At 36.2% G+C, this 24,731-nt stretch overlaps 2 protein-coding genes across 5 annotated transcripts in view; one reads left to right on the forward strand and one right to left on the reverse strand.

Annotated features, from left to right (window-relative positions):
- The window catches only part of LOC127833360 (uncharacterized), a 99,829-nt gene that overhangs the window by 45,129 nt on the left and 29,969 nt on the right, over positions 1 to 24,731 (forward strand). Inside the window, exons 9-14 of one of the 2 annotated variants that reach the window (XM_052358555.1) lie at positions 526 to 560; positions 14,500 to 14,541; positions 14,892 to 15,005; positions 15,200 to 15,361; positions 23,634 to 23,806; positions 24,193 to 24,327. In XM_052358555.1, coding sequence (XP_052214515.1) covers positions 526 to 560; positions 14,500 to 14,541; positions 14,892 to 15,005; positions 15,200 to 15,361; positions 23,634 to 23,806; positions 24,193 to 24,327 — 661 coding nt within the window. The remainder of the gene's footprint in view (positions 1 to 525; positions 561 to 14,499; positions 14,542 to 14,891; positions 15,006 to 15,199; positions 15,362 to 23,633; positions 23,807 to 24,192; positions 24,328 to 24,731) is intronic. The other variant, XM_052358557.1, reaches the window with a different exon arrangement.
- On the reverse strand, positions 4,252 to 11,263 carry LOC127833376 (uncharacterized). Of its 3 annotated transcripts, none has more exons than XM_052358596.1 (2): positions 11,097 to 11,263; positions 4,252 to 5,224 (listed from the first exon to the last, which is right to left on the reverse strand). In XM_052358596.1, the coding sequence occupies exon 2, from the start codon at positions 5,162 to 5,164 to the stop codon at positions 4,619 to 4,621; it is 546 nt and encodes a 181-aa protein (XP_052214556.1). In that variant the 5' UTR covers positions 5,165 to 5,224; positions 11,097 to 11,263; the 3' UTR covers positions 4,252 to 4,618. The 3 variants fall into 3 exon arrangements, with proteins under 3 accessions (XP_052214556.1, XP_052214558.1, XP_052214557.1); XM_052358598.1 differs by lacking the exon at positions 11,097 to 11,263 and adding an exon at positions 6,183 to 6,304; XM_052358597.1 differs by lacking the exon at positions 11,097 to 11,263 and adding an exon at positions 5,678 to 5,838.

Below are 24,731 nucleotides of genomic sequence, written 5' to 3' on the forward strand. Positions count from 1 at the left end.
TTGACGAGTTAAAAATGATGCCGGTTGGTTGTAAAACATTGCTGCCAGGGGGCCGGGCATTTTTCCTTATATGGCTATAGTAAAACCTTGTTAACACTCTAGAGGCCACATTTATTTTCCGATCTTCGTGAAACTTGGTCAGAAAATTTGTCCCAATAATATCTTGTTATCTCAGGTGAGCCACTTGCGGCCTTTCAGGCTCTCTTGTTCATGAAACTTGAAACATGGATAGATGGCAATATGGATATTATGCAAGTCATTTAATTTTCTTTCGACGTAAAAAATTCTGGTTGCTATGGCAACAAATAAAAAAAGAATTTATTTCTGACAATGGTGGAGCCGGTAGGGGACATATTTTGCTTGGCAATAGTCTTGTTTTACATGGAATGACTTTCCTAATTTAATTCTTATAGATATTTATGCTACAAGACATTCTTTTGTCATTGTGGGTTCATATTGTTTCGTGATGTATTTAAAGTAGTTGTAATGTTTTTAAGGTGTTTAATGCTTTATGCATCATTACAGCAAACTGGAGAAAGGGGAAGCAAAAGAATATAAAAGTAAGTAATTATTCTTTAGTTATTTCCCTTGAATTAAGACATATGTAGTTTTAAAAACCAGTTCATTTCAAATAATGCCGCACTGAAATGCAATTTAATTAAAAAGCAAAAGGGCCTGTTTCCTGGTAAATATGGATGCATGATGTATTATGAGGGCTCATTCAAATGGGTCGAAGTAGTTAGTAAACATTGTTTATTTCAAGGTTTACACCATATCTATAAGAAGATTGGCAATGTGTTTGTGTTCAGTGAATTTAACTAGAAATGTTATTTAATCCTATGCAAGTTGTAATTCACAATATACTGTAAAGCTTTCACTGGAGATTGTTTAGGATGACTGGAATGCATGATTTATGAAGGTTATCAAGGAATCTGCTGAGATGTTCTGGTTAACAATTCTCTGGTAACCCTTCAATACTTTACTATGAAGAAGTTAAGGTATTCATAAACCAAATCTCCTACCACAACATATCAGCTAAGCATTTTTTTTCATATGTGAGACTGTGTTTTAGAATTTGTTGAAATTGTTTCAGTGATTTGTGATTTAATGTTATTTATCCTTGTTCACTCAGTTGGAAGCCATTTTGTTAAGTAGATGTGGCTAAGATTCTTTTCAGATAAAAGACATTCCCCTGGACCTTTGTCATTATATTTACCCAGTGAATATGAATAACTGAGCATGGGTGACATTATTGCTACTTTTTATTGTAACAATACATATTAATTTTAATATCTTTCATAAAAATTACCATCTATTTGTTAATTCACAATAATTTTACGGACTAAATATGTTTTTGTAAATACTCAGCCACAGAAGTATATCTCTTCGTGGCTTTCTTCATGCTCACTTGTGTTTGAATGGATGTTGATGTTAATTGTAAGCCAACTTGTGACTTTATTTACATGATACACTTATCTAGCTGCTTATACAATCTGCTTGTCTTTACTAACACATGATTACACATAGACCTTGGACAGGTTCAATCTCTGAATGACTCATTGTTGGTTGAAGTTGGCTCAGAGGGTACTGACATGTGCACTTGATCATTGAAACATACTTGATGTCTGTGCACAATTCTTTGTGTGCAGGTTTATTTCATAATTATTAAAGGGGTATATAGCCTAAAGCAATCTTGATTATACGCCCATGTAAAAAATAAGCTATTTTGTGGGAACAACTATGACAGACAAACGTCATTGCAGTGTCCATGAGAACTATATTCGGTAATTAACTTGAACAGTTTAAATCAGATCATTATGAAACACATTATGTTGATATTGTTTGAAGGCGTAATATTTTCGCCAAGTTAAATAACTAGGGAGATTGCTCAAAGCACTTCTAAATTATGTTGCTTTCTAACTCAAACAGTTTACAGCAGTGATCATCATGAAATTGGTGGCAATCTTTGCTGTCATAATATCTCCGCCAAGTTTGTTAACCATCCAGATTGTCTGAAGCACTTCTGAGTTATGGCTAGTAAATTGAATTTAAAAAATGGCCGTATAAAACCGCTACCAGAAATGGTATTGGCTAGAACACCCAGGGACAACAAAATCAGTTTCATTAAGTGTTTGAGGTGTATAAATTGTATGGTCAGGGTAATTGTATGTCATGGTGAAAAACTCTTTAACTACCGATTCCAGAGAAAAATGTTAATAATCTAAAATTCTACATATGTTGACCATATTGCAAAAGTCAAATGATTGTTCATAGGAATCAAGAAACAAAATGATGAATTCCACAAATATCTGCAATCATCTTTATGAATACTTTTTGATCCTGAGTAAGCGCAGTAAAAAAAGTTATTTGAATTCAATTTGTGTGAGTTCCACTAGGTATGTTTATTGATAAGTCTTTTCTAAGAGGTTTGTGTGAGTTCTACTAGGTATGTTTATTGATATGTCTTTTCTAAGAGGTTTGTGTTAGTTCCATTAGGTATGTTTATTGGTATATCTGTTCTAAGAGGTTTGTGTTAGTTCCACTAGGAATGTTTTTTTGATATGTCTGTTCTAAGAGGTTTGTGTGAGGTCCACTAGGTATGTTTATTGGTATGTCTGTTTTAAGAGGTTTGTGTTAGTTCCACTAGGTATGTTTATTGGTATGTCTGCTCTAAGAGGTTTGTGTGAGTTCCACTTGGTATGTTTATTGGTATGTCTGTTCTAAGAGGTTTGTGTGAGTTCCACTTGGTATGTTTATTGGTATGTCTGCTCTAAGAGGTTTGTGTGAGTTCCACTTGGTATGTTTATTGGTATGTCTGTTCTAAGAGGTTTGTGTTAGTTCCACTAGGAATGTTTTTTTGATATGTCTGTTCTGAGAGGTTTGTGTTAGTTCCATTAGGTATGTTTATTGTGTCTGTTCTAAGAGGTTTGTGTAAGTTCAACTAGGTATGTTTATTGTGTCTGTTCTAAGAGGTTTGTGTAAGTTCAACTAGGTATGTTTATTGGTATGTCTGTACTAAGAGGTTTGTGTGAGCTCCACTAGGTATGTTTATTGGTATGTCTGTTCTAAGAGGTTTGTGTGAGCTTCACTAGGTATGTTTATTGGTATGTCTGTTCTAAGAGGTTTGTGTGAGTTCCACTAGGTATGTTTATTGGTATGTCTGTTACAAGAGGTTTGTCGGAGTTCCACTAGGTATGTTTATTTGGTATGTCTGTTCTAAGAGGTTTGTGTGAGTTCCACTAGTTATGTTTATTGGTATGTCTGTTCTAAGAGGTTTGTGTGAGTTCCACAAGGTATGTTTATCGGTATGTCTGTTCTAAGAGATTTGTGTGAGTTCTACTAAGTATGTTTATTTGGTATGCTGTTCTAAGAGGTTTGTGTGAGTTCCACTAGGTATGTTTATTGGTATGTCTGTTCTAAAAGGTTTGTGTTAGTTCCACTAGGTATGTTTATTGGTATGTCTGTTCTAAGAGGTTTGTGTTAGTTCCACTAGGTATGTTTATTGGTATGTCTGTTCTAAAAGGTTTGTGTTAGTTCCACTAGGTATGTTTATTGGTATGTCTGTTCTGAGAGGTTTGTGTTAGTTCCACTAGGTATGTTTATGTGGTATGTCTGTTCTAAGAGGTTTGTGTTAGTTCCACTAGGTATGTTTATTGGTATGTCTGTTCTAAGAGGTTTGTGTTAGTTCCACTAGGGATGTTTATTCTACCTAGTCTGTTCTAAGAGGTTTATAAGCCCATTATGAACATCTTCTCAATCACACAGCTGTCAAAATTGCCAAACTAATCTTGGCCACTCGTTAATTCAACTGTTTTGAATGTCAGCTGAATTGTTGCAGTGTCTGTGGTAAAATATCTCAGCCAAGTAAATTGGAAGAAATGATAGCCAATGTGTAAGCTTAAGAGGTTTTTTAAATAATTGGCAAAAACCATCTAGTTTGACACAAGGACATTATTACTTCTTTAAAGATATTTTAAAATAACCTTAGTTTGGAGAACTGGTGTTTTTTTTCTTTTTGCTATTAATCATGTGAGATTTAGAATTAATATCAACTGGAATATCAATTTATGGAAATGACTCACTTTTCTATTATTTCCACCTACCTTGCACTGCATATAGAATGACAACACTATTACATACATCATTGTAATGATTCATTATAGTTTTCTTTTCTTCATGAACCTATTGTACTTTCATTTACAAGTGTGTAACAACAACTCACAACTTACCAGTAACTACAACCAGTAAGAGTATTTTTAGCATATTATTGAAACTTAACCATAGTGGCTTTGTAGATCAAGGAAATCTATTTATATATCATAATATATATTAAAACTGAGTTCGTCCATTTCACTGATATTTAAAACGAACAATGCACATAAAGATACTGTTGACGAGATGATTTGCCTGATTAACATATCCATAGAAAGGATATGAAAAACATGAACTTTAATATTTCTAGCAGACTCACTTATGAATTTACATTGCTTTAGTCACTTTGACTTTTAACAAAAGTCACTTCATTTCTATTTCATATTGTCGTGTGGTATTCAGAGTGTGATGATATCAGCTTTAGATTGAGCCTATATTTTAAGAAAGAGCACTGTCACATCTTACTCTAGCGTTTATGGCCCAGTTTTTCTCTTGCCTGCTGTTGTTTCTTGTACCTTCTGTCATTTATGATGGACCAGAAGTAGCAGCCCAGGAACACAAGTACCAGCACAGCGTTGATGGCAAGTACCACCATGATCTCTGTCACATAGGAGGGCATCACATACACCTTCACCTCTGCCTCCACCTCCAATGTACGGTCGACGTTCCTGCAGACGTACGTACCAGAATCTGATAAACTCGCATTGGTAATTGTCAGAGTCCCGTTCTCGCTGCTGAATCGCAGAATGTCATCCTGCGTGGTGTTGACTGTGGTCTCATTGAATTCCTGGGCAGATATGGGCTCCTCGCTGTTGGGGAGGTACCACTGCAGCTCTAGGTCAGCCTCCAGGTCCTCTGGGTAGTGTGAGCAGACGAGGCTGACCTCCTCCCCAGGGGTCACAGCTATAGCAGGGGGCAGCACTCTGAGCAGGGGCTCCTCATCGTCCTGGGCTAGAGTTGTCCCCAATGTGAGGTATAGACTCAGCAACAGCAGTGGCAATATCGGGGACATCCTTATGGGATAACATACACTCTGCTTTAGCTCATTGGCTCTACATCAGAACTGCATAACCTGCAAAAACAACATGGGACATCTGGTAAACATTTATGGCATGTAACTTCACTGGTAAGGAACCTATTTTTAAATTGGTAAAGTAATTATTTAAATGATTTTCATAGATTTTGATAGATTTCAAAAGCAGAAGAAACCAATATTAACAAACAAGTGCAATTATTAGTGATAAGCTCTTACAAGTGCAATTATGCTCAAATATTCTATTTTTAGACACTCCCTAACGGTCAGGGGATAACGCGTACGATCCCCACTGTGGGGGAGTTCTTTAGATTTCTCCTATAGACACCAAGAACTGGTTTTAGTCCCAGGAAACGGACTCGAGAGTGTTTCAAATAAGCCTTAGGCTTTTTATGCAATCGAGCTAAAATAAATAGGTTTTAACTAAATATTGTGGTTGTTCAAGTATAACATTTAATCATATTTTCAATTGACATAAATGTGAACAAGTACCTTTAATCGCATTTGAACTAAGAATAAAAGTCCATGTAATGGTCATTGAACCAACTCTTGTGTAAAACTTAAATCAGCTTTTGAAATTAGAAAACTGTCTATCAGAGTTCTATTAAGCAGTTACTTCTGGTTTAGCACTTGTTGCTTTTAGGAAAGATAACTGTTACAAGGAAATAAGTGGTTTCATATTCTAGGATCATTAGACTGATGGTTTTAAGTGGGCATATCACTGAGAGAGAAAACCGGTCAGAAAATAAAGCTGTAACAGTACACTTAAATTCTTAATTTTAAAATCTCTGTTATACATAAATGCTCCTACAATACAAGTACTTTTGCTTTTTTTAGTTCAACATGAAAAGTTTGAGTCTATCCATCTATTGTTTATCTGCATTCCCAACGTTTTGTGCATATGTATTTACTTCACAAATAGTTGATAGTGTGCTAGTTCATATAAGTGCTTCAATACAACATCAGACTTAGTTTACTTGACATAGAATTACCTTACCTTTATGTGTGAAAGCATTATTTCCCCTTGATAGTTGTCAGCCAATAATCAATTTAAGTAATAAATTGAGGACACTTGTAGTGATAAGCTATAATATCGGGTATCTGTGTACATGTGGGGCAAGACTGTGTTTATCTTGGACTGTCAGGTCAGTTGGGATTGTAGTGTTATCTGGGAGACTTTGTGAACTAGTTACTTGACCTTGTTAGAACACTGACATACCTGTGTGTGTACATGTTCAAATAAGAATATTGAACATTGTGAGAATGGGGAAGAAAACATTAATGTGACTCTCAAATCACAGTCTCCTTAAATAATACGCAAGATTCTCAACCAAAATGTCAATAATGAAAGAAAATCTACTGTGTAACTAAGTAAAGTGTGCAGCTTGCAAATAAATTGATTTAACATTTAGTTGCCATATTGTAGTGGATATGGTGTCCGCCTAGTGACCGGTAGGTCATGGATTCTAGTCCCATGAAATGGACTTGAGAGTGTTTCAAATAAGCCTTAGGCTTTCAATGCAATGAAGCTAAAATAAATAGGTTTAAACTAAACATTTAGTAGAAGCATGGGTAAGCATTCAGGTCTGTGCTTTTTTAAGCTCGCCTTAACACGAAGACTGAAGGTGAGCTCTTGTGATCATCATGTTTGCATCCTCTACTTTAAGCCTCTTTTTTAAGCCCACTCTCTTTGCCCCATTTTCATCGAATCTTGATGAAGCTTGGATTGGATGTTAATCGAGACAATCACTTGGGTCTAGCACGATTCTTTTATGGAAAATGTGTAGTTTTGGCAGTTATAACTACTGTTATTTTATGAATTTTAAATAAATTTAACAGATACTTGATGTATGTTTTTATTGATGACATGTTTTCTCTTCTCTGTTTGATAAACACTCTTTCTTTTTGGTATTTGTGACCCAAGTTTGGGCATATTTCAAGGTGTCAAGGTCTAGAGACAGTTATTGACATGTTGCTTAAAGGTGTCAAGGTCCCTCTAGAGACAGTTATTGACATGTTGCTTAAAGGTGTCAAGGTCCCTCTAGAGACAGTTATTGACATGTTGCTTAAAGGTGTCAAGGTCCCTCTAGAGACAGTTACTGACATGTTGCTTAAAGGTGTCAAGGTCCCTCTAGAGACAGTTATTGACATGTTGCTCAAAGGTGTCAAGGTCCCTCTAGGGAAAGTTATTGACGTGCTGCTTAAAGGTGTCAAGGTCCCTCTTGAGACAGTTATTGACATGTTGCTTAAAGGTGTCAAGGTCCCTCTAGAGACAGTTATTGACATGTTGCTTAAAGGTGTCAAGGTCCCTCTAGAGACAGTTATAGACATGTTGCTTAAAGGTGTCAAGGTCCCTCTAGAGACAGTTATTGACATGTTGCTTAAAGGTGTCAAGGTCCCTCTAGAGACAGTTATAGACATGTTGCTTAAAGGTGTCAAGGTCCCTCTAGAGACAGTTACTGACATGTTGCTTAAAGGTGTCAAGGTCCCTCTAAAGACAGTTATTGACATGTTGCTTAAAGGTGTCAAGGTCCCTCTAGAGACAGTTATTGACATGTTGCTTAAAGGTGTCAAGGTCCCTCTAGAGACAGTTATTGACATGTTGCTTAAAGGTGTCAAGGTCCCTCTAGAGACAGTTATTGACATGTTGCTTAAAGGTGTCAAGGTCCCTCTTGAGACAGTTATTGACATGTTGCTTAAAGGTGTCAAGGTCATTTTAGAGACAGTTATTGACATATTGCTTAAAGGTGTCAAGGTCCCTCTAGAGACAGTTATTGACATGTTGCTTAAAGGTGTCAAGGTCCCTCTAGAGACAGTTATTGACATGTTGCTTAAAGGTGTCAAAGTCCCTCTAGAGACAGTTATTGACATGTTGCTTAAAGGTGTCAAAGTCCCTCTAGAGACAGTTATTGACATGTTGCTTAAAGGTGTCAAGGTCCCTCTAGAGACAGTTACTGACATGTTGCTTAAAGGTGTCAAGGTCCCTCTAGAGACAGTTATTGACATGTTGCTTAAAGGTGTCAAGGTCCCTCTAGAGACAGTTATTGACATGTTGCTTAAAGGTGTCAAGGTCCCTCTTGAGACAGTTATTGACATGTTGCTTAAAGGTGTCAAGGTCCCTCTAGAGACAGTTATTGACATGTTGCTTAAAGGTGTCAAGGTCCCTCTAGAGACAGTTACTGACATGTTGCTTAAAGGTGTCAAGGTCCCTCTAGAGACAGTTATTGACATGTTGCTTAAAGGTGTCAAGGTCCCTCTAGAGACAGTTATTGACATGTTGCTTAAAGGTGTCAAGGTCCCTCTAGAGACAGTTATTGACATGTTGCTCAAGGGTGTCAAGGTCCCTCTAGAGACAGTTACTGACATGTTGCTTAAAGGTGTCAAGGTCCCTCTAGATACAGTTAGTGACATGTTGCTTAAAGGTGTCCAGGTCCCTCTAGAGACAGTTATTGACATGTTGCTTAAAGGTGTCAAGGTCCCTCTAGAGACAGTTATTGACATGTTGCTTAAAGGTGTCAAGGTCCCTCTAGAGACAGTTACTGACATGTTGCTTAAAGGTGTCAAGGTCCCTCTAGAGACAGTTATTGACATGTTGCTTAAAGGTGTCAAGGTCCCTCTAGAGACAGTTACTGACATGTTGCTTAAAGGTGTCAAGGTCCCTCTAGATACAGTTATTGACATGTTGCTTAAAGGTGTCAAGGTCCCTCTAGATACAGTTATTGACATGTTGCTTAAAGGTGTCAAGGTCCCTCTAGAGACAGTTACTGACATGTTGCTTAAAGGTGTCAAGGTCCCTCTAGATACAGTTATTGACATGTTGCTTAAAGGTGTCAAGGTCCCTCTAGAGACAGTTATTGACATGCTGCTTAAAGGTGTCAAGGTCCCTCTAGAGACAGTTACTGACATGTTGCTTAAAGGTGTCAAGGTCCCTCTAGAGACAGTTATTGACATGTTGCTTAAAGGTGTCAAGGTCTCTCTTGAGACAGTTATTGACATGTTGCTTAAAGGTGTCAAGGTCCCTCTAGAGACAGTTATTGACATGTTGCTTAAAGGTGTCAAGGTCCCTCTAGAGACAGTTATTGACATGTTGCTTAAAGGTGTCAAGGTCCCTCTAGAGACAGTTATTGACATGTTGCTTAAAGGTGTCAAGGTCCCTCTAGAGACAGTTATTGACATGTTGCTTAAAGGTGTCAAGGTCCCTCTAGAGACAGTTATTGACATGTTGCTTAAAGGTGTCAAAGTCCCTCTAGAGACAGTTATTGACATGTTGCTTAAAGGTGTCAAGGTCCCTCTAGAGACAGTTACTGACATGTTGCTTAAAGGTGTCAAGGTCCCTCTAGAGACAGTTATTGACATGTTGCTTAAAGGTGTCAAGGTCCCTCTAGAGACAGTTATTGACATGTTGCTTAAAGGTGTCAGGTCCCTCTTGAGACAGTTATTGACATGTTGCTTAAAGGTGTCAAGGTCATTTTAGAGACAGTTATTGACATGTTGCTTAAAGGTGTCAAGGTCCCTCTAGAGACAGTTATTGACATGTTGCTTAAAGGTGTCAGGTCCCTCTAGAGGCAGTTATTGACATGTTTCTTCCGTTTTGCAAAGATGATGGGATGGTCAGTTCCCATGGTGACAAATTTATGAGGTGGTATATCTATGCCCTTCAGACAAAATGTTATATCAGTTGTACTTTGAAAAGAAAATTTAGAGAGATTGATATATTTTTCGATATATGCATGTTTAACTCCTGTGTTTAATCAATATTTATAACGCAGGTATATAACAGCATAATTAAGTCAACTTGCATGAACATCAAGATCATTAATGCAATGTTTTATTGCAACTCTGTGACACTTTTTTTGTGGGACAAAGTGGCAGCAATAAGGCGCTGCTAAAGGGTAAGCTGAAATAGTCAAAATCTACTATGTTAAATTGGTTTTTATCATACCACCGCATTGATATCTGCCTGATGTAACATTGCCTGATATATTTTTGTAAATCATGGTCAACAGGAAATTCTTATATCAGTCATGTGTGGAGGACGTTCATATTACTTGATTCATCTATAAAGTAATCATTTATAGTAAAATCGAATAAGATTCAACAAAAGAAAACAATTTGATACCAAGATGTGATATATTTTAAACACAAAAATGCAACACAAACAGCAAAAAACATTTTTTTACAAATATTAAGCGTGCATGCTCATGACTTAATTATTTACACGTCAAACGACAAAAGAGATATTCTTTCCCGCTAAAACTGCAGCTTTTTTGGTGATTTTTTCATTATTTCTTTAAAATTGGGGACGTAGAGGTATGATAAACAAAAAAACAGGTTACTGTCTGATATTTTTGTAATATATTGGGCTCGGAACGAATAAAATAACGCTCAACAAGCCTCACCGTTATATTATTCTAAGCCTTGCCTGATATATTACAAAAAGATCAAGCAGTAACCTGTTATTCTCTCTATCCCTGGCTTATGTGCTCCTTTTTATTGACACCAAGCATACGGGTTTATTCTGATTGACATGGTTTTTACATAACAAAAAACATCCAAACCATTTTTTTAACCCTTACAGGTGTTTTTGTTGTTTGCTTGTTGATGCCCTAAATGGTGTTAAAGTCTTGCACCATCAGTAAAAGACTGAGGTGTGTGTACTATAATTGACCTCTGAACAAAATGTATGTATTATTATATCCCTTCAATAAGAAACAAAAACAAATGTTTGATTTTCTTATTGCTTTAAATCAGAAAAAAACTACATGTATGCACAAACATTATTTACATATTTATTAAAATTATTAATAGAGTAATGATAATATATACATATATACATGCAACAAAGTCATTTTTAATTTTGGTGCGGAAAATACAAAATGCTTTATAATGAAAACGAGTAACACAGTCTTACCCCTTTCTATAATTCCTCTGTTCAATACTGATTGTTGGCAAATAGTATTTTATATATACAATATACAGTGCAGAATTCAATGTCACACTGGCAGATATGAGTTGTCTTGAATACAGACTGTGATATCACACTGGCCTGAGTTTGTTTGTCACTGAACGTGATAATTGCAAGTTGGGCCAAGTGGTTAACCTCTGTTTATAGATTAAACATCAGAAGTATGAAAGTAAATGTTAAAATTCTTAAATATTAATAAGTAGTTTGTAAAACTCACTGCCCTCATCCCATTTTAGTGATATGTGGGTTATTGCCACAGGGCAATACATATATCTTGTAATTAGTTTTCAATAAAAAACTTTTTGTAACAATTATTTTTTTTCTTTCTAAAAATTATTTGTCAATTAGTTTTTAGCTTTTGTGATCGCCTTTTGTCCGTCGTCCGTTGTCCGTTGTGCGGCGTCAACATTTGCCTTGTTAACTATCTAGAGGGCAAATTTATTGTCCAATCTATCTTCATGAAATTTGGTCAGAAGGTTGGTCAATGATATCTTGGATGAGTTCGAAAATGGTTACGTTTGCTTGAAAAACATGGCTGCCAAGGGGCGGGGAATTTTTCCTTATATTGCTATATATGGCTATTGTAAAATCTTGTTAACACTCTAGAGGCCACATTTATTGTCTGATCTTCATGAAACTTGGTCAGAAGATTCATCCCAATAATATCTTGGATGAGTTCGAAAATGATGCTGGTTGGTTGAAAAACATGGCCGCCAGGGGGCGGGGCATTTTTCCTTATATGGCTATAGTAAAACTTTGTTAACACTCTAGAGGCCACATTTATTTTCGATCTTCATGAAACTTGCTCAGAAGATTTTTTACAATGATATCTTGGATGAGTTCAAAAATGGTAACCTTTGCTTGAAAAACATGGCTGCCAAGGGGCGGGGCATTTTTCCTTATATGGCTTTGGTAAAATCTTGTTAGCACTCTAGAGGCCACATTTATTGTCCAATCTTCATGAAACTTGGTCAGAAGATTCATCCCAATAATATCTTGGACGAGTTCGAACATGATGCCGGTTGGTTGAAAAACATGGCCGCCAGGGGGCGGGGCATTTTTCCTTATATGGCTATAGTAAAACCTTGAGGCCACATTTATTTTCCGATCTTCATGAAATTTGGTCAGAAGATATGCCTTATTGATATTTTGGATGAGTTCAAAAATGGTTACATATTTTTGATTACATGGCTGCCAAGGGGCGGGGCATTTTTCCTTATATGGCTATATATGACTATACTAAAATCTTGTTTACACTCTAAGAAGCCACATTTATTGTCCAATCTTCATGAAACTCGGTCAGAAGATTTGTCCCAATGATATCTTGGAAGAGTTCGAAAATGATGCCGGTTGGTTGAAAAACATGGCCACCACGGGGGTGGGGCATTTTTATGTCCCCCACTATAATAGTGAGGACATATTGTTTTTGCCCTGTCTGTCTGTTGGTCCGTTGGTCTGTCTGTCTGTTTGCGCCAACTTTAACATTTTGCAATAACTTTTGCTATATTGAAGATAGCAACTTTATATTTGGCATGCATGTGTATCTCATGAAGCTGCACATTTTGAGTGGTGAAAGGTCAAGGTCATCCTTCAAGGTCAGAGGTCAAATATATGTGGCCAAAATCGCTCATTTTATGAATACTTTTGCAATATTGAAGATAGCAACTTGATATTTGGCATGCATGTGTATCAACTGGAGCTGCACATTTTGAGTGGTGAAAGGTCAAGGTCAAGGTCATCCTTCAAGGTCAGAGGTTAAATATATGTGGCCCAAATCGCTTATTTTATAAATACTTTTGCAATATTGAAGATAGCAACTTGATATTTGGCATGCATGTGCATCTCATGGAGCTGCACATTTTGAGTGGTGAAAGGCTAAGGTCAAGGTCATCCTTCAAGGTCAGAGGTCAAATATATGTGGCCCAAATCGCTTATTTTATGAATACATTTGCAATATTGAAGATAGAAACTTGATATTTGGCATGCATTTGTATCTCATGGAGCTGCACATTTTGAGTGGTGAAAGGTCAAGGTCATCCTTCACAAGGTAAAGGTCATCCTTCAAGGTCAAACATCATATAGGGGGACATTGTGTTTCACAAACACATCTTGTTCCTCATATGACTATAGTGAAACCTTGTTAACACTCTAGAGTTCACATTTATTTTCCGTTCATCATGAAACTTGGTCAGAAAATTTGTCCCAATGATATCTTGGATGAGTTAGAAAATGGTAACCTTTGCTTGAAAAACATGGCCACCAAGGGGCGGGGCATTTTTCCTTATATGGCTATAGTAAAACCTTGTTAACACTCTAGAAGCCACATTTATTGTCCAGTCTTCATGAAATTTGGTCAGAAGATTTGTCTCAATGATATCTTGGATAAGTTCGAAAATAATTATGTTTGCTTGAAAAACATGGCTTCCAAGGGGCAGGGCAATTTTCCTTATATGGCTATAGTAAAATCTTGTTAACACTCTAGAGGCCACATTAACTGTCTGATCTTAATGAAACTTGGTCAGATTCATCCCAATAATATCTTGGACGAGTTCAAAAATGATGCCGTTTGGTTGAAAAACATGGCTACCAGGGGCGGGGCATTTTTCCTTATATGGCTATAGTAAAACCTTGTTAACACTCTAGAGGCCACATTTATTTTCCGATCTTCATGAAACTTGGTAAGAAGATTTGTCTCAATAATATCTTGTTATCTCAGGTGAGCAACTTTGGGCCTTTCAGGCCCTCTTGTATTACAATTTGAATTTTTGGATCAGATGAGCGCTTTATTTTTGGCATTAAAAATTCTCGGCAATTGTTATTCCGTCATTATAAATTCACAATGTCAATGGTTGTTTGTAAATATAATGTATAATTGTGTATAATTGTGTATTGACAAAAGGATGATAATGAATCATTTTGTTTCAACCTGAGTTTCAACACCCTAGACTTTCGGTCTGAGAGGATATTCACAATTCCAAACCCTCTCCATCAAAGACATGTACCAGTGGAAATCATGATGTTATTAGTTTTCAGACACAGAATTGCCAAGGTGTTTTGAGCCAAATATTTCAGGATCTGTCACCACATGCGCTATTAAATCTGATAGTATACTCTTCGCAACGTCTTTTCTCAACGGTTCATGTCGCACAACAAATTGTAAAATATTTAGCGTTCATGCAGTATATGAAAGTTTCCTATAAACCGTCTGCATTCAACAGCAGACATTTTCTCGAACTAATGGTAAAAGTATACTTATTCAAATTATATACATTACGGAGGATACAATAAACAACAATTTGTTTGTGCAATTCATATAACAAACATACAAATATAATACTCTGGGTTTTAGGAAGAAGTGCAGAGAGCAAGGACCACTACGATATTTTACGAAGTAATGGGCCTTAGACTTAGAGAACAATTTTCTCTCAAATAGCTGCTGTGCGGCTTCAAAGCGCAGTAAAGGGCATAGTTTTGCAAAAGCACAGCTCTTGTCTTTTTCTAGAGCATAACAACATGTAATTTGTGTTACGAAAAACTCAAATGCTAAGTAATGTTATGATAGAGGGCTTTCAGAATGCAAGGACAATAACTCTTCAATATTTAGAGAATTATTTCCCTTAGTTGTAATATTCTTTTGAGAAACATATCTTCATCACTATTAAATGAATTATACACATGTTGCCCACACATATTTGATAGGTAGCAGGTAGCTGACTGTATACTGTGCCCTGTCTTCTGCAGGTGAGATCAGTAGTCTGAAGAAGGAGAAAACAACTCTGACGAAGGCAAACAATCGCTTGGAGAAAAAGCTATGTGCGGCCATGGCCAAGATTGAACTGATGAGGAACAACCAAAGTGAGTGGAATTAGGCTATCTAACCCAGATTCTTAAACAATGCTTATTTAGCATATAGCACAAAAAAACAACATTAATTTGTTTCATAACACATTTGGCAATGAATTGTTACCACCTCATGCAATAAGACTTTATTGTGTAATTTGAAACAAAGCGAGCATGAAAGGAAAGATGAGTATTGTATTTACCTGCAGAAAGCAGCCCCCACGGACGTAAGCACACAGGGTCAGTTTGCAGCTCCAGCCCCATCAAGTCCCCAGGGGTCATGTGTAGCCCCAAGATCTTCAAGCCTTCCCCCAGGGCAAGGGCACAACTCAGATCAACGTCTGATAGGAACTCATCCTCTCAAGCAACAGGTTGAACAATTTTTGCATTACAGTTTGTTCTGAAGCATTTCTGTCATTTATAACCATTGTTTCTGTTTTTATGTCCCCCACCACTATAGTGGGGGATATATTGTTTTTGCCCTGTCTGTTGGTTGGTTTGTTGGTTGGTGGTTGGTTTGTGTGTTTGTGCAAACTTAAACATTTGCAATAACTTTTGCAATATTGAAGATAGCAACTTGATATTTGGCATGCATGTACAAGATACAAGATACAAGAATCTTTATTTAACGTCGGATGTGAATAACAATAAACATGAGCTCATGAGCTATTTCCCGACAGAACAATTGTTTATATATAACAAGTGTATATTGAGCTGAAAGAAAGAAAGATTAAGCATATTATATAAGCATTTTTACTACAAGGACATATTTAGAGCATATAAAACACAAAATTTAGTAAAAAATGGTCATTAAAAGCATAATATTTTGTAAGTTACACATAGATATGACAAAGGGAAATATACCTTAGAACTATATTGGAGCTGTTTTACATCAGTTCATAATTAACACATATGTTATACACTTATAATTTGTACAAACAAAGCATTGCAGACCTATATTAAAATTTAAGATATTCAAACAAGTATAGCACACAATTCATGTTTAAAAGCATATATAAGCACATGCACAATAACTACATCGTACAACAAATAAATAGCACATATATACACATATATACATGTTAATAACATTTTAAAAACACACAAGAAGGGAGTATAAAAAGCATATTTAATCACATGAAAGAACATCTACATAGCACATATATACACATATAACCATGTTTATTTTTATTTTATTTTTTATTTTTTTAAACACATAAGAAACTCATATACACTATATACAAGGATAATAAACAAGGGGTTAACTGACAGATAAATAAATAATATAAGCAGTACAGCAAAAAACAAGCAAGCAAGCAAAAAATGTGAGAAGCAGGTTACTCACACATGGCGCATTTACATTTTGAGCCTGTCCAGGTGCGGATCAGCCGTACAAAGTCTTTATATTTGTCGACTGTGTCTCATAGAGCTGCACATTTTGAGTGGTGAAAGGTCAAGGTCATCCTTCGAGGTCAAAGTTAAATTTATGGGTCAAAATCTCTAATTTAATCTACACTTTTGCAATATTGAAGATAGCAACTTGATATTTGGTATGCATGTGTATCTCATGGAGCTGCACATTGTAAGTGGCAAAAGGTCAAGGTCATCCTTCAAGGTCAAAGGTCAAATATATGGGGACATGGAGTTTAACAAACACATTGCTTGTTATCTTATGGTCAATACATTTTGTTTTATTACCTAATGCCTTATATAAATGATAATTAACTATTTTTAGCTCACCTGAGCACAACGTGCTCATGGTGAGCTATTGTGATCACCTTTTGTCCGTCGTCTGTCTTGCGTCCGTCGTCAACATTTGCCTTGTGAACACTCTAGAGGCCACATTTATTGTTCGATCATCATGAAACTTGGTCAGAACATTTGTCCCAATGATGCCTCGACCGAGTACAAAACTGGGTCATGCTGGGTCAAAAACTAGGTCACTAGGTCAAAAAAAAGAAAAACCTTGTGACCAATGAAGAAGTCACATTTGATGCTCAATCTTCATGTAACTTTGTCAAAATGTTTGTCTTAATGATATATTGGTTGAGTTCAAAAATGGTTTTGGTCCATTGAAAAACATAGCTGCCAGGGTGCGGGGCAGTATTCCTTATATGGCTATGGAGAAACCTTGTGAACACTCTAGAAGTCACAATTTTTGCCCAATCATCATGAAACTTGGTTAAAACATTGGTTTCATTGATATCTCCGACGGGATTGAAAATGGTCCAGATCGGTGAAAAAACATGGCCACCAGGGGGCAGGGCATTTTTCTCTATATGTATATAGTGAAAACATGTGAACACTCTAGAAGTCACATTTTTGGTCCAATCTTCATGACATTTGGTCAGAACATTTGATTCCTGGATACGAAGGTTGAGTTCAAAAAAGGTTTGAATCAGTAAAAAAACATGGCCACCAGGGGGTGGGGGGGGGTCTTTTTCCTTATATTTATAAAGTAAAAAAGCTTGTGAACACTCTAGAAGTAATATTTTTTGCCTAATCATCATGAAATTTGGTCAAAACATAGGTTATGTGGATATCTCGTGAGTTTGAAAATAGTTGTGAACATTTGAAAAACATGGCCACCAACGGTTGGGGCAGTGTTCTCTATATGTATATATGTATATAGTTGAAACATGTGAACAGTCTATAAGAAACATTTTTTGCCCAAGCTTTATAAAATTTGGTCAGAACATTTGTTTCCTTGATACGACGGTTGAGTTAAAAAATGGTTTGGATCTGTAAAAATCTTGGCCGCCAGGGGGGGGGGGGGGTCTTTTTCCTTATATTTGTATAGTAAAAAAGTTTGTGAACACTCTAGAAGTCATATTTTTTTGTCCAATCATCATGAAACTTGGTCAAAACATTGGTTGTATGGATATCTTGTTATGATATCTAGGCCGAGTTCCTTTATGGTTGCGGTCTGTTGAAAAACATGGCTTTAAATGGCTTTATAGTTTAACCTTGTTCACACTCTACTATGAAATTATCGATGTACACGTTGAATAAAATTTATGCATACACTGTAACTCCAATATACAGACCTGTTTACTTCTACGGATTCGCCGTAGTTACTACGGATTATTTGGCTAAACTACGCACTACAGATTTGTACTGAAAAACTACGGATCCATCGATAAAATGGTCAAATTTCAGTTTTTAATCGTACTTTTGCTTACTTTCGGTCTTTGCGGGTAATTTATCAATCATAATCATTTTGGCGCTTGTGTAGTAAGAAAGGTTAAAACAAGCCTCCCAGGGAACGAGTGCTGATCGAGCTTGTCGAGTTGTCACCGAACGACAACTGACTTACGTATTGGTTCGCAAATTTAGCCGAATATATATGATTTTACGTTGCTATTCAGTATACACATCTCTCTCTCTATTGCGGAGAATACCCACGAAAGTCGATGTATCGGGATTGAGCACGCCTGTTTTTACACACGTCCAAGCTGGCGGCAAGCAGACGAGAAATTGCGATTAACCGCGAAAATAATAAAAACCATTCAAATAAAAAAACGGATATCATATGGTCATTAGAAAAAAATGTAATGCGTGTGTTAATTAAAGCAAAATACCGGTACTACGTTTGGGATAAAAAACAACAACAAATATTTATCAGAAATCTGCAAAGTGAATGTGCGTCACGGAAACGAGTGTTGGAAAATTGGTGTTCAGTCTACTCACAATGAGTATCGTTCGAAAATGGAAAGAGACAAACATGATTTGATTTATATGTTAGTGGATCTGTGTATACTCAGATTCATATGCATATTCTGCTTTATTATGTTTGTTACGCTGTTCAGTTCAATGAAATAGCATTGAACTGAGGTTGTCGAGTGCAAGATATTGAAAGGTAAACAAATAAAATATATTATTTTAACTCCATTTAATACATCATTAACACAACAAGAACACTAAAGAGTGTTTGTCAATATTTGTTTATGTTTTCCCCTTATGATATTTAATTTAAAAAAATACTGAATCAAATTAATAGCTACTCTTAAAGAGCTTATGATTAAATGGTGTATTTAAGAATCTATAGATTATTGCAAGTTAAATATGCATGTGGATGGATATTAACTAAAATTGTCTTCATTGTAAGAAGACGCTAAAGCAGCACTTTATAATATAAAAATGCTGTCAAACATGCACTTATAAACAATTTTAATTCTGTTACTTATAATCATATTTATAATGCTTAATGTTTCCCAATGTCATGGTTTATCGCGTTATTTTATCCATTTTCATGATTTATCACGCTAATTTTCCCAATCCAAATGGCACAGGCTGTAACAAATAAAAGCAAAAAAGTCACTTAACAGATTAAATTATTAGCAAGTAAATTCATCTAATGCTTTATTTACCATTAAACTGATATGTGACCCAGTCATGGTGTTTTATTGCTCAAAATGATTGAAAAGGTTCAAACTACTGACAACAGCCCAAAACTACTGAGAGATGCCCTCCATACTACTGAGAAGCAATCGGTAGGGTAAACAGGTCTGCAATATAGCGTGGTCAATGGGGTCCAAGCGGCGAAACAGCGTTATAACGGATCCGCGTTATAGGTTTTGAGCTCATTTACTGGAGGGCGCTATAAAAAAAACAGGTATAGAATAGCCTATAATATAGGTCATGTATATTGCCATGCAGCTTTTCTTATGTGCACATTTATCCTATAATCCAATAAAATTGCAACACCACTTAAAAAATAATAATCTTGAACATTAATGATGATATATGTTTAAGAAATTCGTAAACACAACCGTACGCATATATGCCATTTTCAGAAGTGTTAAGAGTACAGTGCATTATGGGGCAGAGCTTCCATTGGACGAGCAACTTTAAATTTAGATTGAATGCAATACGACCCATGTACAAAAAATTGTTTTATTGCGTCATACGCATGCAAAAAACGTGTTTTCCGGGGACTTTCTGATACCACGCAATGATACCGCGCGAAAATGAAAGTGAAACTCTGTTAACAATTACCGGTACACTGCGTTTGCATGTAAATAAATTGTCTGCATTATTTAATTTCTTATACACGAACTCAAAGATTAAATGACATAATACTTGAATGATAATGAAATGACAGAAAAGTTGTTTTATACAGTAGGCAGTATATTTCACAGCCGCTCATTTAATATTGTCATACTGCAACCATATCAAAGTAAGAATGTTTCAATCGTTTTGAATTACTTTAATTGTATAACTATCCCGCTTGCACTTAACTTATGGAAATTATCGCACTGAACCGCTCTGATGAGGAATACATGTAATAAACACGCGAGTTTTTTACACCTTTATTGACATTACACAACAGATTAACACCAATTAGCTGCCGGTGTTGTTTAACCTCGAGGCGATTTTAATCGGTTCAACGGACGGTTGAATAAAGCAATCAATATGTGATTGCCGCCATCTTTGCATTGTCTGAAAATACATGAAGTTGCATAATACGGATTTGAATCAGAAATCAAATGGAAGGTTGGAGAAAAAAAGGGATCCAAGCACCCTCCGCGTTATATTGGATTCAGCGTTATAACGGAACGCGTTATATTGGAGTTACAGTGTATTATGATATTCATGATCTCCATGCAGTCATGTGAATATTAATTCTGCCGATATGATATACAGTTAAATTGCCAAAAAAATTTTATTTATTTTTGTTCCTTTCTGAAGAGGATTATTATGTTTATGAATGGTTTGGGATGAAGTGCAACAAACATATTTTTGCCATCTGAAAACCCTTTAAATAATCTCAAAATTTTTAGTAGTAATATTGATTTCACGGAAAATTACTTAGGAGAGAAACAACTGTATATATAGAGTCTGGCCCCAAATTCCTGTGCTGGCCACTTTTCACACATTTTGTTGCATGTAATTTAATGACTGCAGACCAATGAAATAACCATTAGCCACAGCAGGTACCTCATTATCTCTGACAGTTGCTTGATGCCTAACCCCTTGTTTACAGCCCTTTGGAGTGAACAGCATGGAACAACATGCTATACAGTGGTATCAATATAGAGATGAACACATAAATACATCTGTCTGGCATTTGTTTTCGTATAAAAATCAGCATGCTGACTGCATAAAAAGAACAAATTACAACATTGAAGCAAGCTCTTGAAATGGCAGAATTATGTACTTATATATTTCCAAGAAAGGTTTATACAGTATATATAAATTTAATGAGCGTGATATTTCATATTTCTAAGCTTTAAGTACAGTAATGCCTGATTAAACTTACTCAATATGGCTATTATTATGCCCCCCTTTGCTCATGTCGGTCGGTCTGTCGTTCGGTCCACCAGGTGGTTTCCGGATGATAACTCAAGAACGCTTGGGCCTAGAATCATGAAACTTCATAGGAACATTGATTATGACTCGCAGATGACCCCTATTGATTTTGAGGTCACTAGGCCAAAGGTCAAGGTCACGGTGACCCGAAATAGTAAAATGGTTTCCGGATGATAACTCAAGAACGCTTATGCCTAGAATCATGAAACTTGATAGGTAGATTAATAATGACTGGCAGATGACCCCTAATGATTTTCAGGTCACTAGGTCAAAGGTCAAGGTCACGGTGACCCGAAATAGTAAAATGGTTTCCGGATGATAATTCAAGAACACTTATGCCTAGAATCATGAAACTTCATAGGTAGATTGAGAATGACTGGCAGATGACCCCTATTGATTTTCAGGTCACTAGGTCAAAGGTCAAGGTCACGGTGACCCGAAATAGTAAAATTGTTTTCCGGATGATAACTCAAGAACGCTTATGCTTAGAATCATGAAACTTCATAGGTAGATTGGTAATGACTGGCAGATGACCCCTATTGATTTTCAGGTCATTAGGTCAAAGGTCAAGGTCATGGTGACCCAAAATAGTAAAATGGTTTCGGGATGATAACTCAAGAATGCTTATGCCTAGGATCATGAAACTTGATAGGTAGATTGATAATGACTTGCAGATGACCCATATTGATTTTCAGGTCACTAGGTCAAAGGTCAAGGTCACGGTGACCCGAAATAGTAAAATGGTTTCCAGATGATAACTCAATAACGCTTATGCCTAGGATCATGAAACTTCATAGGTACATTGATCATGACTTGCAAATGACCCCTATTGATTTTGAGGTCACTAGGTCAAAGGTCAAGGTCATGGTGACACGAAATAGTAAAATGGTTTCCGGATGATAACTCAAGAACGCTTATGCCTAGGATCATGAAACTTCATAGGTACATTGATCATGACTCGCAGATGACCCCTATTGATTTTGAGGTCACTAGGTCAAAGTCAAGGTCACGGTGACCCAAAATAGTAACATGGTTTCCGGATGATAACTGAAGAACGCTTATGCCTAGGATCATGAAACTTGATAGGTAGATTGATCAGGACTCGCAGATGACCCCTATTGATTTTCAGGTCACTAGGTCAAAGGTCAAGGTCACAGTGACAAAAAACATATTCACACAATGGCTGTCCCTACAACGTAGAGCCCATATGGGGGACATGCATGTTTTTCAAACAGCCCTTGTTTAACTTATAACTATTACAAAGTCCCAGTGTATATTATGAATATCAAGAAGAAAAAGTAAAGATATGTACGTAAAAATATCCTTGACAGCTTAGGCAACAACTGTTGTCAAAATTCAATTATATTGATTAATAAAAAATAGATTGAAATATTCTCCAACTTTACTGTTAAACATTTATTGACAAAAAACTATCGTGTCTACATGTACACATATCATATCACAGATATACTTTGTTCAAGAATTAAAGAGATAGAGAAAATGTACTTAAAACCAACTATTTGCAATACTTATGATATTAAATGCAGCTTATATTTGAGAATACATTTCACAATTAAAATGCATTTTAGTTTTGCATTGGTTGTAAAAATAGAGTAGAAGCGTAGAGGAATTGTTTACAAACAACACAAATGTGAATAATTAACAAAAATTAACTCTTAAATGAAGTATGAAATTTAATTTTAAATCATAAATACAGATTGATATACAAAAGTCATGTAGGTCTACATGGATGATATGTGAAATACAGTATTATGTGAAAGTCAGAAATACCATAATTCTAATTAATTTTATATACAGATGTCATGTATGATATGTGAAATGCAGTATCACTTGAAAATCAGAGTATAATTGTTCTAAATAACTTTGAATGCAAAAGCAGTGAAAACTTATTTTAATAATGGAGCACACTAAGTCTGTACTACCGCCTTTCTGCTCAGCACTCGTCCTCTTTTGAAGATTTTACACTAAATAATGGAACTATGAAGCGCAAGTTAAGTATGTACGCCCGTCTGTATGAAGTATTTTTATTATTTTGAACTCCACCTTCCCAGAATTGTTTAGTTCCTTTGGGTCTCAGGTGAGCGTCTTAGGGCCCATGGCCCTCTTGTTTGCTATTTCCTTGTCGATAAAGTTATAAAGTTATGTTGCAATGTTTTAAACTGTTACCGGTGAATATTTCAAACTGTTGACTGGTCAATAGTTTGAACTGTTGCTTGCTCGTGCAGCAGTACCAAAGTCATCCCTGATACATTGGGACAACAGTTTTGACTGTTCACAGTGCATCCATGAAATAACTGTATATTGTTGAAGACATTCTGGATGATCCGGTTGACAAGAAGCCTGTATCAGAAATGGGGACAAGCTCTTCCGATGACTCTGATGATGATCAGACCAGCCTCTTGAGCTTCAAATGGACCCTGAGCCCTGTTGCCCCGTGTATTTCACCTCTCCCACCCACCCCACTGTGTGTGGACAAAAACAAGGTGGGTGTTACCCTTTTCTCCTAATTTCTCAAAAAATTGAATTGTGACTTAAAATTTTCATGTGCACTTATTTCAAAGTCTTGTGCCCATGAAAGAAGTCATGTGACCCTTAAGATGTGACTAATTTGGATATCAGGGATATAATCCGAAAAAACTATGTAAAAGATGACTTTATGGCTGCTATAATTGTGACAAGCAAGGGTATTTTTTGTCAGACTAGTAACAAAGCTCTAGTTTAAGAAAAAACGGATTTCCCTTGAATCTACCAGTGATCATGGGGTATTTAAATACTATGATTTGCTTTTTGTTTCTTAACATGTTCGAGACCACAGCAAGTCTATGATGATGATGATAATGATGATAATGATGTGTCGGTATTGTTTCAGATCCATGGAGGTGTGTCACCTCAGTCTGATGATGATACCTGTAATGATGCTGCTGCTGCTGATGATGATGATGTGTCGGAAATGGCTGACCAGCTGGAGCTGCAGCTACTGCAGATGGAGGAGGGACCTCAGCAGGTGTGTATAGTGGTACATGTGTCTCTTGATAAAGTTACTCGTACTTGAGCACAACATGCGGACCCATCAATTTTGGTACTTAAAACACACTCCCAAATTCTTAAGTAATACATTAACATCTCTTTACCTGTATTTACTCATGTTATTGAGGAAAATACTAACATTACATTTTTCCACATGTATATGACACAAATAGCACTTTATTACTGAGATTTTGCTTGAATTTTACACGTTTTTTGACGCCAAAATCCCCTATGCTATAAGGCATAATAATGATATTAATAATTGTAAACTTTGCTTATGGCACATTAATAAATCATTATAATTGAAAGTGCAGGACAACAAAACGGTGGCAATTATCAATATGTTTTTATTTAAATAGTAACATAAAATAGTTTTCACTT

The sequence above is a fragment of the Dreissena polymorpha genome, chromosome 6 (genome assembly GCF_020536995.1).
Source record: "Dreissena polymorpha isolate Duluth1 chromosome 6, UMN_Dpol_1.0, whole genome shotgun sequence".
Taxonomy (NCBI): Eukaryota; Metazoa; Mollusca; class Bivalvia; order Myida; family Dreissenidae; genus Dreissena; species Dreissena polymorpha.